The following is a 23,025-nucleotide window of genomic DNA, read 5'->3' on the forward strand; positions in this document are numbered from 1 at the left end:
GGATCGTAAGAGACTTTTCCATGATGCATAACCAAGGAACTCAGTCGAGCCACCGAAACGGATCAAAATGACAAACTTTCTGCCCTGAATCGCGCGGGCAGCTCCAGCATGATGAGGTGGATGGATATTCGCATCCGCCCCCCCCCCACCCCTCCCCCGCGCCCCCCCCCCTCCCCACGCATAAAGGTGCTGCAGAGCAGGACTGTGCCAAGAGGCTGCTGAGCCAGACGGATGACGGATTTCCAGGGTCGCTCGCTCGTCAGTGGCCTTGACTCATTCTGCCTGAAACTGCCTCTGATTTAAACAAAACCAGATTTGGGAATGTAAAAACAGGATTATGGCATCTCAGAACAGCGCCTGACCCTGGCAGTGGCCTCTATGCGCCTAAGGCAGATGCCCTAAGCTGCCCAGCACTCCTTCCCCGTCTGGCTCAGTGGTCCTCTTGGGCACAGATGAGCTCTACACTGGCACGTGGGGAGAGGGAGAAAAGTGAACAAAACGATTCAAACAAAATAAACAAACCATCTAAAATTCCCAGCCCCCATGCTACACTTTCCCTCCTTCTGAACAAAGAGCTTGGGGAACCTGCGTGCAGTTTCTTGGACTCTGGATAACACCACGTCGGCAACTGCGCCTAATACACTCAGCCACGTGGCGTGGACAGGTCCAGGCAGCGCCGCCCGCCGGCTGTCAGGCTGGTGGGCCGCGGTCCCCCTGCGGCCGGGCCGCCCCCTGCCCGCCCACAGCTGGCCCGGCGGCTCTCTAGGGATTAAGCTGCCAACAGAATGAGAGCATACGCAGCTTCACTCCAGCAGCAATTTTACCTTAAAAGCCAGAGCATCACGTGCCTGCAAAGGCCATCCATCCCCCTGCACCGCGTCCTCTCTCACCCCTCAGTGGAGCTGACCCAGTGCCCCAAAAGCAGCATCCTGTTCTGGAGGCAATTAACACCGAGGGTGAGACTGACAAGAGCCTTAAGCAGGACACCTTCTCCTTTCAAGAGGACGTGCACACCAACCACAGAGGAAAGGGGTCGGTCGGGGAGCTGTACCCGGCTGCACGGCGCGATCCAGTAGCCGACGGCGAGGAACGGAAGGCCCAAGGCCACCACCAGCACCACCAGACACTTGATGGCTATGGTCTGCTCCCGCAGTCCTGACAGGTTCTCGTACCAGATGGTGAGGAGCTGCTGCTGGCAGTTGGGGTGAGCCACAAACTGGGGGGAGAGAGAGGGAGGCGGGTTACCACACATCGTCCGCAGGGCAACTGCTGGAGGCTAAGATGAACATCCTAGACCAGCCGTTGGCGAACTACGGCCCGCGGGCCAGATCCGCCCATTTGAAATGAATAAAACTAAAAAAAAAAAAAAAAAGACCGTACCCTTTTATGTAATGATGTTTACTTTGAATTTATATTAGTTCACACAAACACTCCATCCATGCTTTTGTTCCGGCCCTTCGGTCCAGTTTAAGAACCCACTGTGGCCCTCGAGTCAAAAAGTTTGCCCACCCCTGTCCTAGATATTAGTGCACATGTTCCAGAAGGTACGCACTGCAGGGCTCAATCCCATTCCCGCCCACCTTCCCAATGGCTTTTCCAAATTGCTTTGGAACTGACACAGTGGTTCTCAACCTTCCTAACGCCGCGACCCTTTAATACAGTTCCTCATGTTGTGGTGACCCCCAACCATAACATTATTTTCGTGGCTACTTCATCACTATAATTTTGCTACTGTTATGAATCGTCATGTAAATATCTGATAGGCAGGATGTATTTTCATTGTTACAAATTGAACATAATTAAAGCATAATGGTTAATCACAAAAACAATATGTAATTATATATGTGTTTTCCGATGGTCTTAGGCGACCCCTGTGAAAGGGTCATTTGACCCCCAAAGGGGTCACGACCCACAGGTTGAGAACCACTGCTCTAGAAGAACTGGGACTCCTTGCAGGCCCTGTCCAAGGGAGCAGAACGGACTAGTCAACAGGCCGACGCCAGAGGATGCCCTTTGGAACTGGGTCTGTCCTTTGAATGGCCAGGTGCAGCTTGCCTAGGCTCAGGAATTATTCAGGGTCATTCACAAATCAACTATAAGTGCCAAGATATTTATTTTTGTATTGATTTCAGAGAGGAAGGGGAAGGGAGAGATAGAAACATCCATGATGAGAATCATCGATTGGCTGCCTCCTCCACACCCCCTACTAGGGATCGAGCCCACAACCCAGGCATGTGCCCTTGACTGGAATCGAACCTGGGACCCTTCAGTCCACAGGCCGATGCTCTATCCACTGAGCCAAACCACCTAGGGCAAGTGCCAACATATTTTTAAAAAAGAGAGACTTTAGCTGAAACCGGTTTGGCTCAGTGGATAGAGCATGGGCCTGCGGACTGAAAGGTCCCAGGTTCGATTCCGGTCAAGGGCATGTACCTGGGTTGTGGGCACATCCTCATTGGGGGACGTGCTGGAGGCAGCTGATCGATGTTTCTAACTCTCTATCTCTCTCCCTTCCTCTCTGTAAAAAATCAATAAAATATATTTAAAAAAAAAAAAGAGAGAGAGAGAGACTTTAGCAGCGCTAAAGTCCCACCAGGCAGAGGGCTCGTCTCTAATCAAGTCCTAGTCCCGATCCTAAAGCTCCGCAGTGGCTCCAGGCAATTCCGAACATTATTTGACTCTTTATCAAGAGCACGCCTACAGGGCAATGAAGAGGTTTCCACTTCCCGGTTTATAGTTTCTTTTCATCGAAAAAAAATAAAATAAAATAAAACCTCACCCCCCAGGGTGGGCAATGAACCCCCTCTCGCCTGCCCTCTGTGGTGGCCACTCTGGTGGCAGCCACGGTGCCACTTTGCAGGGAGACAGATGTGGCTGACAGATGTGGTGGAGGATGAGCCTCCAAACACTAGATTTGAAATACTTAACGGAATTTTTTTCAGTAATACAAACTGGCAGGATTTGGGAGAGTCAGAAGTACGAAAAAGAAGATGCTATCTTTTCTTGTTTGATGAGCTCAATGTGAAAAAGAGTATCTGAACTTGCACGTTCCTCTCAATTCACTTATAAAAATCCCAGGTCCCGAGGGTCAGTGGGCACTGCCAGCCCCGAAGTAAATATGACACCTTCTTTCCAAACTCAAGATTCTGTCACTTTTCCAACGTTCTGAATTTTGAAAATAGCACTTCAAGGTCAATGCAGACATTATTTGAACTCGTGATACATGTGCAGATATATTCAAGGTTGATGGCTTCTGGAGGTCTCTATGGCAATTTCCCAGGATTCTTGAGAACTCCAAATTTCCACTTCTGCCCTGTGTCTGTTGGATCACTTTCTTCCTGCTTCACCCCTCCTTCTGTGAGAAATCCTCACCCCTCTACAGTCCCTGTCTGTCTCATTCATCATTCACTCACTTACTCACTCACTCAACCTTCAGCATGTCCCTCCCATGAGCTTAGGCCTTTGGTAGAAGAAGATGAAAATGGAAGCATTCAGCATTGCCTTAAGGGATGAGTGGTCCTGATCTGAGGCACACAGCAAGCTATCAATAAATGTGAGAAAAGCAGAGATTAAAAATGGCGGTGGAGTAAGTGGATGCTACATAGACACACTCCCAGGACCAAACTGGAATTACAACTAAAATACAAAAAAAAAAACACCCCAAAAAACACATTTTGAATAATCAGCTGAAGACTAGTTAGAGAGAACCCTGATAACCACGGACTGAAAGTGGAGACCTCATAGAGACTGGTAGAAGGGGCAGAGGCGTGAAAGGGCTGGCCAGGTTCAACAAACAGCAACTGAAGTTCCGGAGACATATCTCCGGAGAGATATCTCAGCTGTGGGGGTTCCATTGAGACCTCTGGTGTCTAATCCCCAAGCTGGGCCCCCCAGCAGAGAGCACCAGAATTGAGAAGGGTACCCACACAATATCTGGCTGTGAAAAGCAGCACATGGGGTTGCTGTCTGCCAGGGAGAGAAACGGTTGGAAATTCAGGCACCCTCATAAAGGGCTAACACACAAAATATTCTGTGCAGCCACCCACCTTGTGCTCTAGCAGAGGGAAGGGCAAAGTGTGTGAGCAGAAGCCAGGATTGGGGGCTCTGGAGTTAGAGCTTGGAAAGCGGACACCCCAGTTTCCTGTGCTGAATCATTCCCTCACGCTGGGGAGGTCATCTTTCTCACGCAGACCTTTGCTATGCAGGTGGTTTTTACCTGAGGTAATGTAGTTGCCCCACCCTATTAGAAAACACCTTGCCCCAGCACTTGGAGTTTCTGAGGCCCATTAAGAGACTGAGAATAACAGCCTCCAGGCAGAAGCAGTTGCCCCACCCTGTTGAAAAACACTCTTGCCACACCTGTGGATGATTGCCTGAGGGCAACTCAAGACACAATTCTATCAGTCTGTAGACAGAGGCGGTCTCTGGAGGCTTTGAGTCTTTGCCTGACCTAATTAGTCAAAAGCAGCGTTTGACACTGTCCTGCACTAGAGATTGAGATGGGTAGCAGATCTACCTAATAAATGTGAGAAAAGCTATTAGAATGGAGACCTGGACACATATGCTTGTCAAGATAGTCAGCATTTAACAGTCTTAATTTGAATGTTGGTCCAAATGCCTTGATGTTTAGAGGGTCTGCATTTGTGGGAAGTTGGATGGATGCAAATAAAAGGCAGACCTGTGACTGCAGCCAGGCTTGGCTTGGCATGGGGAGTGGTGCATCCTGGGAAATCCACAGGTAGAGGATGTGATGTCAGCAGAACAGATTACCGCTTGGGAAGCACTTTTTTTATAGGGTTTGCTCAAGTCAGAAAATGCCTACGGAGTTAAAAGGCAGGTGACGTGTCCATATGGAATTGGTGGACAAATGTCCCTCTTATAGGTGTCCTTGGTAGGCTTTGAATTCTCAAGGGTCTTTCATAGCTTTTGAACTCTCAAGGACAGAAGTACTCATGTTGTAGTATGGCTCCCTCTTCCCACTCCTGCTCCTCCTCGAGCTGCTCTTTAAACTTGAAGATGTGCTTTATGGCATTAATTACACTGTATAAGGTTACATAGCTTCAAAGACTTGATGGAAAGCCATCCTTTCCACGTGGCACAAGGGGGTGATCCATCTTTGACTCACTGTGACTTGTTCACATAGTGCAGATCCTCAACAGGTATCCTTCCTATATCACTAATTTTTCCCTCTTCTTAATTGAGATAATAAACACCACTATATGGCACCTGTTGACTCCCCCTCCCCCATTTATTTTTAGAGAGAGTGGAAGGGAGAGGTAGAGACACAAAGAGAGAAACATCAATGTGAGAGACACACATCAATTGGTTGCCTCCGCACGTGCCCCAACCGGGGCCAGGGATTGAGCCTGCCCTTGAACCGAGGTACATGCCCTTGACTGGAATCAAACCTGAGACCCTTCAGTCAGTGAGCCAATGCTCCGCAGGCCGACACTCTAACCACTGAGCAAAACCAGTCAGGGCTGTTGACTTTTCTTAATCCACGGGAAAAAAAGCAAATAGGTATTTTCCCCAGTGATTTTAAATCCTAACACGAGCATACCAGTACCATTTGAAAAAGAAAATGAAACTGATTCAACAGTTGCAAGTGAGGGCAGAAAAGCTAATCCCTCTCAGAGATGAGTTTTGCTCTTTTTAATGACTTCAAAACAGGGCGTGACCTTTATCTCTGGACTGGTTTTCCTCCTAAAGCACCCCTGCCACCGCCCGCCAGTCCTAGTGGCTGGAGAGAACACGTATGTTGTTTTCTAACGTCAGTGGACCAGCAAATCAAAATCTTTCCAAAAATAATACCCTTATTCGAGGTTTCCTGATTTAAAGGAACAATGATTGACACAGAAAATCTCAGTCTGTCCGTGACACAAAATGACTGTGGCATGAGAAAACACCTTTTTCCTGCCAAGTTGGCTAATAGGTTATAAACTGAACCCCCATTTGTGGCAAACTATTAAGAAAAAATTCACAGTACACTATGTTTTCATGAAATCTGCCTTTACCAGAACTATCTTCGTGGGGACACTGTGGTGCAGAACATGGTGGGAACGTTCTGTTTTGCTTTTAATTTCATTGTTGGAGCCTCAGTTCATACAATTTAAAAGAAAATATTCCTGTGGATACAACCTAGATCAGGGGTGGGCAACCTTTTTGTGAGTGCGTGCCAAAACCAGCAAAATCTCTGACTCAAAATTCTTCTACACTGATAGTCTGACAGAAAACTTTATGACTCCGTTTGATATTATCAGTGGGACTTTTGCTGCTGCATCACTGATGACAGAGATTTTACATCAGGTTGATATTTCGTGACCTTCAGAGATATGCACAAGCTACTACTTTCATCTGTCAGGCTACTCCTATTATGAGACTTAACAAAATTCATCACTGAGAACAAAGATTCACAAGCGTATGTGGATGAAACCAAAACACTGGTCGGATCTAGGAAGGCAGGGAGAGTTAAGGCAGAGGCATAGAAATTGCTCTTCCCCTCTCTCGTCAATCCATGTCTATGGTCTTTAAGATAACTTGTTATGTAAAATTATTTATTTATCTAAGATGCACCTACACTGAATTTGTCTGAAAAATAAAAAAGTCGATACTAAGAAAAAAATTGTAAAGGAAAGATTATAAGAGAGGGTTTTGCGTGCCAGCAAAAGTTACTGGCGTGCCATGTTTGGCACATGTGCCAGGGGTTGCCCACCCCTGACCTAGATCATTCCATCTTCCTTTTAAAGTTCTTGAGTTGTGATGTATAAACGGAAAACTTACATGGTGCTAGTTTTCTGGATTTTGAACCCACTGGGTGTGAACTGCTCTGCTACCTCCTGGTGCCTGGGCACAGACCGGTGGAGGCTCCCCGGTGTGGGGTCGGGGCCTCACTGGCACGGGCGCCCCAGAGTCTCTGCCGCATGTGTGTCCCCCGGTGTCTCACTGCGAGGCTCCACTGCTGAGCTTTCTCTGCAGGTGCTGGGAATGACTTTATGTTTACATATTGCTGCATGTCTCTTTTCTGGGTGGCTGTCTCCAGTCACACTTAATCCCACCATGGAGGAGAAAGGAGAGCGGGCAGGGAGCGGTGGAGATGTCCCCGCCTCCTCAGAGCCCTTTTTATGAAGATCTGTCATCTCTTATCTTTGTCAAGGGCTTTCTTACAATAGACAGAGCTACTAGCAGTAGGCAGAAGGCTCGGTATTTCTGTGGGTGCAGCGGACTGGCATTCCTCTTTAAGTCACATGGAAGATGGATGGAGAGTCAGAGCTAGAACTCCGGACTTTGGGCGGGGTGGGGGGGGCAATTAGTCCCTTATTCTAATTAAAAAATAATTCGTGTTTGTTTTTCTTGTATGCATTTTCGAAAAATCAAATTTCATCTTCCGTTCTCTTGTAGTAGCAGAATGTAGGTAACCCTACGAACAGTAACAGTATTTGCCATCTTTCCAGTTGTGTTATTTCCCGTAGAGACTCCTTAGAAATGATGACTGGTCTTCAAAATTCCTGATAAAAAGCACGATTGTTTCCTGCCAGCAGCACTGGATAGCCCGTTTCATCAGCAGTATTAAGAATCATAAGTTTTTATTATTTAATAATTTAAGAGAGGTGAAATAGTATCTTATTTTAATACACATTTCCTTTGTTACCAGGGTGCTTGAAAATTTTAAATATGTTTGTTAGACATTTGGATTTTCTCTTCCGTGAATTACCTGTTCAAGCTCTTAGCTTATTTTTCTATAGAGCTCTGGAAATTTTTCTCATAAATTTGTTTGAGGTCGTTTGATATTAAGAATACCAATCCATTATCCTATACAATAAAAGGCTAATATGCAAATCGACCAAACAGCAGAACGGCCGGTCGCTATGATGAACACTGACCACCAGGTGGCAGATGCTCAATGCAGGAGCTGCCCCCTGGTTGTCAGTGCGCTCCCACAGGGGGAGCACCACTCAGCCAGAAGCTGGGCTCATGGCTGGCAAGTGCAGCAGTAGTGGCAGAAGCCTCTCTCACCTCCGCAGCAACGCTAAGGATGTCCGACTATCAGCTTAGGGGTGTCCATGGGAAGCAGGCCTAAGCCATCAGTTGGACATCCCCCAAGGGCTCCCGGACTGCGAGAGGGCACAGGCCAGGCTGAGGGACCTCCCCCCTCTCCCAGTGCACAAATTTTGTACACCTGGCCCCTAGTAAGTTATAACTGAGAAAAATATTTCTCCCAGATCTTTCTACTGTGCAGGGTTTTAGGCTACATGTGATCGAACTATTTATATTTTTGCGTTGTTATTCCCTCTACTGCTTTTATTTTGGAAAGTTCTTTCCCACATAATCATTACATTCATGTGGAGACCCCTGCTATGCAGATCTTTCATATTTTCATTTTCTTGATTAACTGCCATCGAGTCCCTAAGGCCTGTCTGAACCCGTGGTGAGATTCCCGAGCTCTGGAAGCTCCAAGCCCAGAGAGGAGTCGTAGACTCAGAACCAGAGCTGGGGAGCGGGGGAGATCTGGGCAGATGGCAGAAGACACTTCCTGAGTCTCCTATGGAACCTAACAGCCTGCCGTCACATAAAACTGGTTTCCTTGGTGGAATTATGGGCTGCTGTGAATAAATATGAGTTGCCTTTCATGTAGCCACAGGCACCTCAGAGCCACAGTGTGTGTTTGGGAGGGAGCGGGGGGGTGGGGGGGGAACGTGCATCCTTATAATCTGAGAGGAGATTTTTCTTGGGAAATAGAAAGGAGATGGGGGAAAGGGCGTCAGGAGTGGGCGGGTATTTTCCCTTTTTGCTGGAGTGGAGCTGGGTGAGTGCTGAGAACAATTCAGGAAGCCTTTGAGAGGGGAAAAAACAGAACTTGAGGCTTTGGGGGCATTCCGGAATAGGGCTCTTCTGTACATTTTCCAAATGAACCTTCCAAATCAAAGACTTTAACTAATGTTCATTGTATAGCAAACCAGAACATCTCAAAGTCTTAACTCTCCTTTCAGTTCCACATATATTACTTTTAACTATAGATATATATTTTAAATATATACATATTTAATATATCTTTTTTTAAATATATTTTTATTGATTTCAGAGAGGGAGAGGGAAAGAGAGATAGAAACATCAATGATGAGAGAGAATCATTGACAGGCTGCCTCCTGCACGCCCCCACTGGGGATTGAGCCTGCAACCCGGGCATGTGCCCTTGACCGGAATAGAACCCTCAGTCTGCAGGCCGAAGATCTGTCCACTGAGCCATCCCGGGTAGGGCCACATGCCTTCTTTTGGTTGTTGTTTCCTGATAGTTGACTGACAGCAAGTGTATTGCTAATGACACCTCCTACACCAGGGGTGGGCAAACTTTTTGACTCGAGGGCCACAATGGGTTCTTAAACTGGACCGGAGGGCCGGAACAAAAGCATGGATGGAGTGTTTGTGTGAACTAATATAAATTCAAAGTAAACATCATTGCATAAAAGGGTACGGTCTTTTTTTTTTTTCAGTTTTATTCATTTCAAACGGGCCGGATCCGGCCCGCGGGCCGTAGTTTGCTCACTGCTGTCCTACACTGTGGTCTCCGCACCCATTCATTTAAAACGGACACGCAGGGGACTTGCACTCTGCGAGACAGGGGGGTGCCGGACGCACATCTGCAGACGAGCTGTCTCTGCTCACAGGACACTTTCAGAGCCAAGATCGAGAACCTGTGACAAGCGGAATCACTGCTCCCCTCTCGGGTGCTCATGGGAAGAGGTGCGCACTGCGAGACTGGCATAAATCCAGGCAGGTTTCCAAAAGCGTCTTAAGGTCCATCTTATTCAAAATGACCTTATCTTGTCACTGACAGTGCCTTGAGAATGATTTCACTGCCAGCCTCACTGTCCTGGTACATAGAGGGGAGATCTGTCCTCGATGGCCGGCCAGGATCTCGTGAAAACCACATGTGGAAGCTCTCTACACTGTGGTAGCATTGCATGTGTGTGTGTGTGTGCACATACGTGTGTGTGTACGTGTGCACACGCATGTGTATGTGTGTGTATACATGTGTGCACGTGTGCACGCGCATGTGTATGTGTGTGCACGCACACACACGTGTGTGCGTGTGTGTGTGTGTGTGTGTGTGTGTGGAGAGTGGTCCTCGCTGCCAGGGGACCGCCTGGCCTCGCCCCCCTGTGAGAGGCGTGTGGGTGCCTTGGTGTGACAGGGGCCGCATCTGTCAGGCAGGACTCGCATCCTCTGGGGGCACAGGGTCCGCCACCTGCAGCAGAGGCGGGATTGCTCTGCTTGGGCCACAGACAGTCCCTCAGGGCGTCAGCCCTGGAAGCACAGCTGAGAGAAGCTTGTCCTCCAGGTCTCCTAGGCTCCCGACCCGCCTCCTAGGCCAGTGATGGCGAACCTTTTGAGCTCGGCGTGTCAGCATTTTGAAAAACCCTAACTTAACTCTGGTGCCCTGTCACATATAGAAATTTTTTGATATTTGCAACCGTAGTAAAACAAAGACTTATATTTTTGATATTTATTTTATATATTTAAATGCCATTTAACAAAGAAAAATCAACCAAAAAAATGAGTTCGCGTGTCACGCGTGTCATAGGTTCGCCATCGCTGTCCTTACTCAATTCCTTTCTGCTTAAACTAGAACCAGTGCAGTGAACACGAAAGCTGTCTGTGATGACTAAGAACAGAACCTGCTTAAGAGCCATCGTCCTGAGAATGAACTGCCATAACGCAGAACGCTATTAGCTACTGCTTACTGACCAATCACCGTGTCCCACACCTGTGCTGGTTACTCCACCTGCAGCAGCTCGTGTAATCCCGGAACAAGCAGGTACTGCCGCTGTCTGCACTGTAGTAACAAGCACACCAGGCGTGGACTGGTGAGGAGACGTGCCCGTGGTCACACGGGGCCGGAACCCTGGCAGGGTGGCTCCGGAGCTGCCCTCCTCAGCTCCCTGCCACACCGCATGACCCCAGCTCTATTGATAACAGCTTAATTTTTTGTGATTTATCAGTGTCTCTTAAAAGCACAAAATTTCATTTATCTAACACATATAAGCTGTGAGATTCTGGGTAAGACATTTTTATTACAGTAAAACATCATAACCTCAATTTTCATGAATTATTTAAAAGCCCCATACAAGTAGCAGACAGATACACATAACAGTTTATCTCAAGTAACCAGAATAAAAAAATAATCATAATTTTACTTTTGGCAATGGCATGACCAACTCCGTAGCGATGTGATCTCAGACCTGTCATTGAAGCTGGGAGGACCTTCGTTTCCTTGCAGAATAAAAATCTCATCATCTATCTGATCTATACTGTAGGCGAAATGGAGAATGACATAGGTCTGGTGCAAGGATTAACGTGAGGATGTACGTAACAGTCCCTTCCAAAAGCGTGTACACGCAACAGATTTTACTGCGATCCGCTGCATCGTGACGGGCAGTTAGAGGGCTTTGTCATAGCTCAATCCACTGAAACCCACCCAGACCCTGGGACAGAGGGAATGTTACCGCCTTTTATAGAGGAAACCGGAATGTAAAGAAGTCCTGACTCATCCCAGGTCTCGCAGCCCACAGAGAGGGGAGAGGGCCAGGAGCTCGGGGTCTGACTCCCCACTTTGCCAGGATACGTCACTCATTCCTCTCAGAAGGAAAAGGCACCTTTTACCACAACATCTGCCCTCATCACGGGGAGGTGTCCCGGGATCGCAGCCTGGGGGGTGTTCCCCGTGTTCCCATCGCGCTGGGTGGGAGCAGCCACTCACCTTCTTGACCTCGTACTTGATGGCCAGCTTGACGCGGCTCAGGGAGGCCTTGTGCTTGGGCGCCTCCGCCGCCTCCGCCGACTCCAGGTCTCCGTTCAGGATGGCCTCGACCTCCTCCGAGTCCCGGCACAGGTCCAGCACTCCCACCACGAAGTCTTTGCACTGCATGGACAGCTTCCGGTAGTCGTTCTGAGAAGGAGAGGTTTGGCGTTTAATGCAGAGGACTTGCTCTAAGGCCCTGGGAAGGGTGTAGGGTCCTCTGTGCACGAGGAGAAGACGAGAAGACGTGCCTTCCTCTGGTCGAGGCTGCGGCCCCCCCCCCCCCGCCCCCGCCCAGGGATGCCAGGCTGGACTCGCCCCCACCCGCCCGCCCGCAGCCAGGACCTCCTGCGACCTGCCCACCGTGAGTCACCCCTGAAAGCGCTGCGCACCGCAGTCCCTGGTTTTATTAGGAGCTGTTGCCTAGATGCCGATGCTGAAGGGACAAAGCGTCAAAAAGAGCCGCATCTCTCTGGTGCAGGCACCTGATCGTTTATCTTAAAGCCCAAGCAAAACCATTTCTATAATGAAAAAACATTTTTACACCAGTTATTTTATTCTACTTATTTTTAGTTGAGGTACAACAAAATTTTTTTTTTAATGGGGATTTTCCTAAAGCGGCGATTTGACGTGGAAGATGGAGCACGTGCGGAAATAGCGTGTCCAGGTTACTATCTCCCGCCGTGGTGGCGACGCGGCTGCTCCAAGTGCGGTCAGGTCTCACCCAGCGGCCTCAACGCGCCTGGCCATGCGCCAGGACGGCCATTCCCACCAGCCCCGAGGCCCTCCTGTGTTTCTGACCCACATCATCTCCGGAATGACTGGCGTGCAGGGCGTGTGGGGAAGGACAGGTGCCAGCAGAGAGGGGTTTCCCTGGTTGGTCTGCAGGGCACGTGCCCACGTCCAGGGGAAGACAAGTGTGTGATTTATAGTCACTGAAGTCCCAAGGGGTGCAGAGCACCCATACCTGAGAGGAAAGATCCCAGGCCACTGGAACGAACGCCTCGCTAGAAATGACCTGCGAACCTCTCCTTCCATTCGCATGTGTGTGTGGCGCATGGACTGGTATGAGGAAGTCAGCGGGCAACCTCCCCTGTTACCTCCTGACTGCAGCTCTATTTCTCACCCTCTGGTTCCTGTCAAGGTGTCAACGACCATCGTAGGAAAGTGTCTCACTTCCGGAAGCCCAGTTCCACTGCTATGGCTCTCACTAAAATGACAGCCCGTTAAGAAAGTTAGCCAGATGGTCATCGAATGTGGTGCGCTTGCAGAAAACGGATTCCTCATTCCGACATGTCCGGAGACACTGTGTGTCTAGTAACTAAGCAATACTTTGCATAGCAGAATTTCCTAATTCTGGGCTTCTGAAAATCACACCTTAAACAAAGGCATGGCCCTAGCTGGTTTGGCTCAGTAGATAGAGCCTTAGCCTGGGAACTAAAGGGGCCCAGGTTTGATTCTGGTCAAGGGCACATGCCTGGATTGTGGGCTTGATCCCCAGAAGGGGGCATGTAGGAGGCAGCTGATCCATGATCCTTTCTCGTCATTTATGTTTTTTTTTCTCTCTCTCTCTCTCTCTCTCTCTCTCTCTCTCTCTCTCTCTCCCCCTTTCTCTCTGGAATCAATAAAAATATACTTAAAAAAAAAAAAAGGCATGAGGTCCCAGCTGGCACGGCTCAGTGGTTGAGCATTGACCTATGAGCCAGGAGGTCATGGTTCGATTCCCAGTCAGGACACATGCCCAGGGTGTGAGCTCGATCCCCAGTGTGGGGTGTGCAGGAGGCAGCTGATCCATGATTCTCTCGCATCATTGATGTTTCTATCTCTCTCTCCCTCTCCCTTCCTCTCTGACATCAATAAAATATTACTTTAAAAAAAGGTATTCTAATTTCATTTTTTGAAAAGGCATGAGGAATTCCACTTTCCCTCCTTAAATAATTAATTTATATGATGTGATGGGCAAAAATCACATCACCAACCAAAATAAACAAGAGGAGGAGAGAATGTGTAGAGGCTACCCAGACTAGAGGAGTTTCCATTTCAGACCTCAGAAACCCAGCTAAAGGACAGTTACACTTAATCCTCTTCCTCTCACAAGGGAACAGATAAAATGAATAAAAACTTCAATCTTTGGTCTCCATTCAAATTGGGACCAGGCGACTGATAAAATTAATAAAATGTTCAGCCGCTGCTTTCTATGCGGAGTGTCTGCCTTCCATGCTTGGAAGACTAATGAAATATTTTATTATAGCATCCAGAAGTATTAAATCCATGTCCGTTTCCATAGAAAGCTCCCCCTTTAATACAATTTTTCAGATGAAATTTCCTCATGTGCCTCTTCAGTTCAGACTGTTCTCTAAGATTTGGTACAACCCAGGACGGCCATTGCTCCATTGAGCAGAAATAAGAGAGACGATTTCCTACGCTTGACGAAAATGTGGGAACCACTCTGCAGTAGCACCTACATAATGACTCGTTATCTTACAACATTGTCGTCTGTAAACTGCCCAGTCCCAAAGAAAGCCATGTGGGCTGTTCACGTCCACTGAAAGATCAGTCACCCACGTGGCCAGGACAACACTCTGTTTTCATAACTACGGAAACCTTTCCTGGGGGGGAAGTCTGCTCCCCGAGCACAGAAAGCAGTCAGAGATGGAGATAATGGGCGTTTCTTTCACTGTGGTCAGGGGGTGGCATTTGTCATTATTTGCAGGGCTCCCCGGGAACATGGGGGTGCAGACCGCCCTTCCCGGGTGCCAAACGGACCGCCTACAGCGGCACTGACCACCAGGAGGTCCTGCCTCGTGTTCCTCCCCGGGACCATTTGTCTGCTCTGCATTTCCTGGTAATTTCCCCCTAATTTAGTTCTGCTTAATCGTCTTTATTAGCCGCTCATCCGTCACCTGGGCCTGCCACAAAGTTATGGGATGGACCTGCTGCCCACTTGGCAGAGCAGGAACTCAAAAGCCCAAGGACCACCCTGGCCGGTGGCTTAGTTGGTTGGAGCATCGTGCCATCCACCAAAAGGGTTCGGGCTCTATCCCCCGTCGGGGCACGTCCAGGAGGCAACCGATCGATGTTTGTCTCTCTCACTCTCCCTTCCTCTCTCTCTAAAATCAATAAAAGCATATCCTTGGGTGAAGGGAATTAAACAAAAACGCCCAAGGCCCCGCACAAGCCAGAGGAAGAACAATGGCCCTCCATCGTCATCATGCCCTGTCTCCGGGTCTCAGCACTCCGGTCAGCGCTTACTCAGCATTCGAATTCTCTTCCACCCTTTTTCAAAATCCCTTTTATCCTTAAGAGGGAAACGGAAATTCAATTCTAAGTAGGCTGGGCCCTGTCCGATCCTTTCCCTAGTAACAAAGAGGGGGTAGTGGTCGAAGCATCAACCTGAAGCCAGACTTCTTAGGTTCAGATAGTGCTTCTGCCACCCACTGCTGTGTGATCTTGAGAAGTGACTCGGCCTCTCTGAGGAGAATAAACCTACCCAATCGTGCTGCTGGGGGGCTTACGTGCTCAGGGTGCTCAGCGCACGTCAAGTACTACAGGAGGACTTCGGTATTGCCACGTACAGCATTGAGATAGAATACTGAGGCTGGCCCCACGACCCCCACTCTGGGCCTGGCAGCTGGAACCTTGGCCATCGGCCTTGTTTTCTCTGTAAGATGAGAGGTCTGTCTACTTAGATGATTCCTAGAACCTCTTCCTGCTGTAAAATGCTACCTTGCTCCAGGATTATATTCATGCTCCTCTTCCCGGCAGCCCTGCTGTGGGAATAGTTGAAATTGCTCTTCTGCGTTAAAGAGCGGAAAACTGAGGCAAGGGAGGGCAAAAGGCTTTTTTCCCCTTTTTTCAAAAATTCCACTTTGCGTTCCCACAGCCTAATAAATGACGAGCCGGCTTGCCTCTGATCCGCGGAGCATTAGACCCGGAGGCCATCCTGCCCAGGATCCTGTCCCCGGGAATAGCTACGGCAGCGTTTGCACACCCACAATACACCCGTAATAGCCTGTCACCACGCCGTCCTCCCTTCATTTATCTTAGTCTATATCCGAGCGTGGCCGGCCTCCTGGGGTAATGACCTTCACGTGTTTTCAGCACCGGGCCTCCTGCATGCTTCAAGGACAGCGGTTCTCAACCTGTGGGTCACGACCCCTTTGGCGGTCGAACGACCCTTTCACAGGGGTCGCCTAAGACCATGGGAAAACACATATATAATTACATATTGTTTTTGTGATTAATCACTATGCTTTAATTATGTTCAATTTGCAACAATGAAAATACATCCTGCATATCAGATATTTATATGATGATTCATAGCAGTAGCAACATGACAGTTATGAAGTAGCAACAAAGATAATGTTATGGTTGGGGTCACCACAACATGAGGAACTGTATTAAAGGGTCGAGGCATTAGGAAGGTTGAGAACCGCTGTTCAAGGAGCTTTGGAAACGGCAAGGTGGCCGGGCACCTTCTGTCAAGCACCCGAGTGATGGCGATGTGAGGGGCGAGAGGCTCCGTCTCCCAGGCATTCAGAGGGTGAAGCCAGGACAGGTGCCCGCACAGGGAAAGCCGCCTCTTTTTCGCGAGGCAGCACATTGTCTATGTTTTCATTTCAAAGCCGGGACTTTGAGCTCAGAGTCTCTGTGGAAAGAACGCAGAGGACACCACGAAACAGGGCAAACGAGGTGAGCTGCCTGCCTCCGCCACGAGCGGAGCGCCACCCGCCGCCCCTTCCAGCCAGGCCTGGGTCAGAGCGGTGAGGGCTGTTTTCTCCTCTAAGGCCCTGACAGATGGACATGAGTGTGGGGCAGGAGGGCAAGGAGGGGAGGGGAGGGCAGGTAACCAGGCAACAGCAGGACAGGGAAGAATAAGCAAGAAAAGGACTATGCCATCAGGGGAGGGGACTTGTGGTCCCTGAACACCATGACTCAGAGAAGGCTATGCCCCCAAGGGCTTTCCATAGAATTCAGATCGAGGGACAGTGAGATTTAGATGATTTCTGCATGTTCTTAGATATCTGGTAGCTTTTATGCATGCCCTCTTAAACTCAATTGTGTTCTCTCCCTTTCCCTCTCCCTCTCCCTCTCCCTCTCCCTCTCCCTCTCCCTCTCCCTCTCCCTCTCCCTCTCCCTCTCTCCCTCCTTCCCTCCCTCCCTCTCTCCCTCTTTACTTGCAATATTTCCCCACCTTTGAAAGGTTACCAGAGGGGACTCTGTGGTCACAGTGAAGAGGAGTCTAAGTATTATCAATACAGATTCAGCCAGCTTCAGGGGAAAACAGAAAATGACAGACTTTTCAACCATGGCTCTACCGAGACAACTTCTCTGGGCAGAACTGCACACATCATCATCTTCTGCAAATTATTAAAACACATTCCCTTTTGTAGAAGCTCCTTTATAGACTTTCGATACATAGCAAGCAAAACGCATTTAAAAAAAGGTTGAGTGATATTTGAAACTGGCACACAAATTTAGAATTATATTTTTATTACTATGCCAAAATAAAGAAGTAATATTTAGAACTATTTTACCTGAATGTTTTTCTGTTCTCTCTAAAGACATTGGAGGCTTTCAATTTGTTCTGAGTTCTGCCTAAAAAATTCATTTGGGGCCCAAGGAAATGAGTCTTTCAAATATTATATAACGAATCCCCTCAAAGGGACCAGATATAAGGTAAATGTTTATTTTATTCTTTGTATTTTCGCACATTTTCCAAAATTTTTATAATAAATATGTGTAGCTTTTCTATCAGAAAAATATTTTAATGGAATAACAAATAAAATTACCCTACAGCCAGAGCTCCACCAGCACGAGATAGGGTTGACCGATAAGGAGGAATGGGAGGGGGGAAAGGCCACAAAACTTTCCATTTTCTTGCAACCCCTTGGCCTGAATAATACTACAAGTTGCATTTGTGTAAATCTCACTTAAGCATGAAAAAATGTAACAAGATCTGGAAGACAGAATAACCTCTCTTCCTCAATCTGCCCTCACAACACTGAACTGGAAAGCCGATGGGCTCAGCATCCAGAAAACAATTCAAGGAGCTGATGTGGACAATCACCTCCGGTGGAGAGCGGGCAACAGGGTCCTGCTGCAAACCCGCCTGCTGACTCTCTCCGCCCCTAACGCACTCTCCTTTCACCCAGGTTAATAGGTAGGTCCATCCCAAACGCCCAGGAGGACGGAGCAACTGAGTGAACAGTAACGATGTTCTCCATTACTGTCTACTTTTTATAAAAATGAAGAACACTGGAAGGCTGGCGAGTGTTGGGGGGCGGGGGTAAGAGATCAATCAAAGGACTTGTATGCATGTATATAAGCATGACCAGTGGACACAAGACACTGGGGGGTGGGGTGAGGGCATGTGCCAGGGGGTAGGGGAGGCCGGGGGAAGGTCAACGGGGGGAAAAAGGAGACATATGTATTACTATTTGTAATACTTTAAACAAGAAAATAAAATTTAAAAAATAACACTGATTGATTGGAGATGATGTCCAGGACCCCCCCCCCCAAAAAAAAATCTATTAAAGCAAAATGCTGGCCCGCCCTCGGATTTCTGGTTGCCCTGCTGTCTGTGGTCCACATTCACCAGGCTAAAGACACACTTGTGGGTTGGGGAGAGGCATTCTGGTCAGATTAATGGAATGACTCTGGCAGCATTGAGATTAGCCTTTGACTTTCAATCTAAATGTTTGGGCCAATAAGCAGTGAACTCATCCTACCTGCATGCTGGGTCCCACCGTACAACTAACGACAGAAGAGGGGGAAGGGTTTGGAAGGGAGACAGGCTCGCCAAATCCCTCCTTTTGACAAAAGCGGACCTAAGGGTTCTCCAGACAAATTCTAGTTCTCAGATCCAGCCTCTCCCAGTCCAGAGAACAAGTTTTCCACAGCGCCACGCTGAGCAGGGAAAAGCACCAGAGCGATTCTGAACGTCGCTCCCGACCCCTGGTGACTTAAATCCCCGGGGCCACACCGGCTGGGGAGCACAGCCGGGCAGGCGCCAGGCAGGCAGCGGCCGCGCGAGGCGCCCAGCTTACCTTGAACTCCTTCTCGATGTTGGCCAGCTTGGCCAGCTCGTTGCTGAGCTCCAGGGCGGTGAGCACGGGGTCCTCGCTGGACAGGGACAGGTAGGCCGGGCTGGCCAGCCCGCGGTAGGCGTTGATCCGGGAGCGGGAGTGGCTGAAGGCGTCGCGCCGCTGCTTGTCGGCGCAGTCGCCGCACTTGCAGAAGTAGTCGTGCGGCCGCTCGATGCGCGCGCCGCGCCGCAGCAGCATGTGCACCACCTCGTACTTGTGGCAGTGCGCCGCCAGGATGACCGGCGTGATGTCGGGCGAGAAGCGCGTGCCGTCCTCGTCGTAGGCGTAGAAGTCGTCGTCCTGCAGCTCCTGCTCGCAGGGGCTGAGCGTCAGGCGCCCGCTGGCCGCGAAGCCCGGGTGGTTCAGGATGGCCTCCACGATGCGCACGTAGCCCTTGCTGATGGCCAGCAGCAGCGCGTCGCCGATGCGCGCCAGGTTCTCCTTCTTGAGCAGCAGCTCCGTCACCTCCAGGTGCTCGTTGCCCACGGCCAGCTGCAGCGCGTTCTGGCCCATGTAGTCCACGCAGTTGACGTTGAGCGTGCGGGACTCCTCCAGCATCTTGCGCACCACCGGGATGTTGCCGTACTCGGCCGCGTCCAGGAAGCGCTCCTCCTCGGCCGTCAGGCTGGTGCCGCGGTCGTTGAACATGAAGGCCGGGCCCCGCACGGCCTGGCGCCGGCCCTTCTCCCGCATCCCCGTCTTGCGCCGCAGGGATGGGCTTTCATCCATGGACCTGAGCGGCGGCAAAGAAAACAGAGCTGGGGCGCAGCCGGGCGCATGGCTCCCTCCAGGCGCCGGGCCCTGCGGGCAGCCGCCGCGCCCGGGGCCGCGCGAATGCGCCCCGACATGCACACCTGCACCCGGGCGGCCTGAACCGGGGAGCAGCCGCCAGCCCCGCCGACAAGAGCTCCTTCCCACAGGCAAGGCAGCAGAAGGGGCAGTGACAGAAACACTTGCCAGGCACCGCGCCGCCCTGCGCCCCTGGCTGAGCTGGACTCGGGGACCTGTGGAAATAGCCTTACCCTGCTCAGCGGCCTGGAAATACAGGCTAGCAGGTGCCCGAGGGCGGGAGAAAGTACGTTTCTCAAGACGTAGGCCAGAACCTGCTCTCAAGTCATTGCACATTTTTTCTTTATTGATTAAGATATTACATATGTGTCCTTACCTCCCTATTGCGCCCCCACCCCCCACCCCCACTCATGCCCTCACCCCCCTGGTGTCTGTGTCCATTGGTTAGGCTTATATGCATGCATACAAGTCCTTTGGTTGATCTCTGCCTCTTACCCCCACCTCCCCTCTGAGGTTTGATGGTCTGATCGATGCTTCTGTGTGTCTGGATTATTGCACATTTTTAACTAAATACAATAATTCATCGGTTCTCAACCTGTGGGTCGCGACCCCTTTGGTGGTCGAACGACCCTTTCACAGGGGTTGCCTAAGACCATCCTGCATATCAGATATTTACATGACGATTCATAACAGTAGCAACATTACAGTTATGAAGTAGCAACGAAAATAATTTTATGGTTGGCTCACAACATGAGGAACTGTATTTAAAGGGCCAGAAGGTTGAGAACCACTGCAATAATTGATTAAAAAGGAAAAAAAAAAGGAAGAAAAATCTCAGTATTTAGGCCAAGTGTCATCTTTCAGGATCTTAGGGTATCCTGCCCCCCTCCCCCCCAAAAAACCTTATAAGATTAATTTTTTCAATACTACAGATAAGATTTATCAATTATAAAGTTAGAGCATCAATCTAGATATATGTTACTGAAAATAATTGTGCCTTTATAACGAGTTGCTTAATTACCAATATTATATACTAGCCGTTGCCTCTCTGAACTAAAAGGCTATGGTACGTTATGGTTTAAAAATCACTTGCATTTCTTGTGAATAAAGCCCCTGACACTAATGCACATCCCGGGCCGTGTGCACCGGCCCTACAACCCGTCACATGGCTGTGTCAGCTGCCCTACAGTCATGCTAGTGACCCATGTGCAGCGGCTGGAGTTCGCGTTCCAGTTGCTGCGTTGCTGGGCAGAGCACTTCACCGCCCTGGGTCTCCCTGCCCAGGGCTCACAGGGGCTGTTACAAAGCACTCCCGGTTGATTGGCCTCATGAGCTCATGAAGAAAAAAGCTTTTTTAGAAGTTCAGAGCCTCTGAAAAATGATGTTAAATAATATCATTTTTAACATTTCAATGGTCATGATAAGTACAAACCTGCATCTTTACCTTGGCCCAGTTCTAATATTCTTGCTGATTGAAGTGCTTAATATAGCTTCCTTTTTAAAAAGTCTGTGATTTTTGTTTTGTGTGTGTGTGTGTGTGAGTTGCACTAGATAAAGCTCTTTTCACATTACCGACTTCTGAAGCAAATATGAGTGACGAGTTAAAAGTGAATGGCGGGGGGAAAACGCTTTCCTTCCACAATATGTGTTCCTGAAATACCTCCTACATTTGACCAGACAGTATTTGCAGGGTCAGGAGTCGAACACCAACTAGAGAGGACACTGGCCTCCCCGGCGGCTGGAGGGGGTCACTGGGCGCATCTCCAGCAGAACACAGGCGGTGACACCCTCCATGCAGCACTCAGTCTGCAGCCTCAGCCAAGGGCCGGGCTCAGAGGCCACCGCAGAGGTTTCCCGACAGAGAGCAAGGGCCGGGGCCAGGCACACCGGCTCTGCAGAGTGAGGAAAGCGGAGGCCCCAGAGAGCCTTGTTAGCTAGTCCAAGGCAGAGAGGGCTGTGCCTGGCACCCATTCGAACAGCTCAACTAGTGTTGGGTGGTCAACCTTAAAAACTAAACATAGTATTTATATACAGGCTGGGGCAAAAGTAGGTTTACAGTTGGTCAGATGAAAAATCTATATATATATATAAAAGGCTAAGCGACCGGCTGACTGGCCGGTAGCTATGACGTGCACAGACCACCATGGGTCAGACGCTCAACACAGGAACTGCCGAGCAACAACTTTGCAGAGTGCCCTCTCACATTCCAGGACCCCTCGCCGATCCCCACAGGCCAAGCTGAGGGACCCCACCAGCCAGAGGGACCCCACTCACTCTGCAGACGCCCTTCCAGCCCCAGGTGCACCAGCCAGAGAGGGACTGTGAGAGGTAGGCTCCAGGGCATGTCTGGCCAGTCGCCCAGTCCCGCCCCGCTGGCCACCTTCTAATTAATTTCCTTTCAATGTGCACAAATCCATGCACTGGGCCTATAGTAACACAATAATTAATAAATAATAATACAAGAATAAACTGTTTCATGTCTGCACAACTGTAAACCTACTTTTGCCCCACCCTGCATATATACACACACACACACACACACACACATACTGTATAAACACATATCTATGCACACATATAAATGTATTTTCTGCAATTTCTAGAAAGCAACCGAAGACTCTTGGGGAGTGGAACTGAGTATCCACAGGGGAAGGGAGATTTTTACTTTTTACTTATAGCATTTAGCACATTTTGAATAGTTTTAACCACAGTTTGACTATTTTTACTAAAAAATAAAATTCATGTTTTCAATTTTTATTTATTTTAATCCCTTAGGTACTTATTGGCAATCATCGCAGTGAATCTTTCTGAAGCTAAATAAAGGCCCTATGTTCGACTATTACTCGTAGGGTATGGATGTGCAGTGTGTGGATAGTGTGTAGTTACTGGGTGTGTGTGTGTGCTGTGTGTACATCTGTGTGTGTCTATGTGTGCTGATAGGGTGATGATTTTTAAGTGGGAAACGGCATTCACTGAGTTGCCCAGAAGAGAACTGTGTTTCATGACCAAACTCAATGACAAGGGTTTTAAACAAATCCCAGAAATGTTGTCAGTGTAAAAGTGAGCATGTTTTCTTATTATTAATTAGTGACCCAGTGCACGGATTCATGCACATTGAAAGGAAATTAATTAGAAGGTGGCTGGTGGGGTGGGACTGGGCGACACGCCCTGGAGCCAACCTCCTGTGGTCCCTCCCCAGCCAGCCGTACCTGGGGTGGCACTGTCACTCGAAGGGCATCTGCAGAGTGAGTGGGGTCCCAAGGCCTGGCCTGTGGGGATCTGGCCTAAACTGGCTCTCTGACATCCCCCGAGGGGTCCCGGACTGTGAGAGGGCACTCTGCAAAGTTGCTGTTG

General features: G+C 49.2%; 1 protein-coding gene across 7 annotated transcripts in view; it reads right to left on the bottom strand.

Annotated features, from left to right (window-relative positions):
* Positions 1 to 23,025, bottom strand: part of TRPC3 (transient receptor potential cation channel subfamily C member 3) — a 76,496-nt gene that overhangs the window by 34,741 nt on the left and 18,730 nt on the right. For 5 of the 7 annotated variants that reach the window (XM_059695603.1, XM_059695602.1, XM_059695601.1 and 2 more), the window contains exons 2-4: positions 18,844 to 19,615; positions 11,756 to 11,944; positions 1,052 to 1,216 (exon numbers count right to left, since the gene is read on the bottom strand). In XM_059695603.1, coding sequence (XP_059551586.1) covers positions 1,052 to 1,216; positions 11,756 to 11,944; positions 18,844 to 19,615 — 1,126 coding nt within the window. The remainder of the gene's footprint in view (positions 1 to 1,051; positions 1,217 to 11,755; positions 11,945 to 18,843; positions 19,616 to 23,025) is intronic. The other 2 variants (XM_059695605.1, XM_059695604.1) reach the window with 1 other exon arrangement.

The sequence above is a fragment of the Myotis daubentonii genome, chromosome 5 (genome assembly GCF_963259705.1).
Source record: "Myotis daubentonii chromosome 5, mMyoDau2.1, whole genome shotgun sequence".
Classification (NCBI taxonomy): Eukaryota; Metazoa; Chordata; class Mammalia; order Chiroptera; family Vespertilionidae; genus Myotis; species Myotis daubentonii.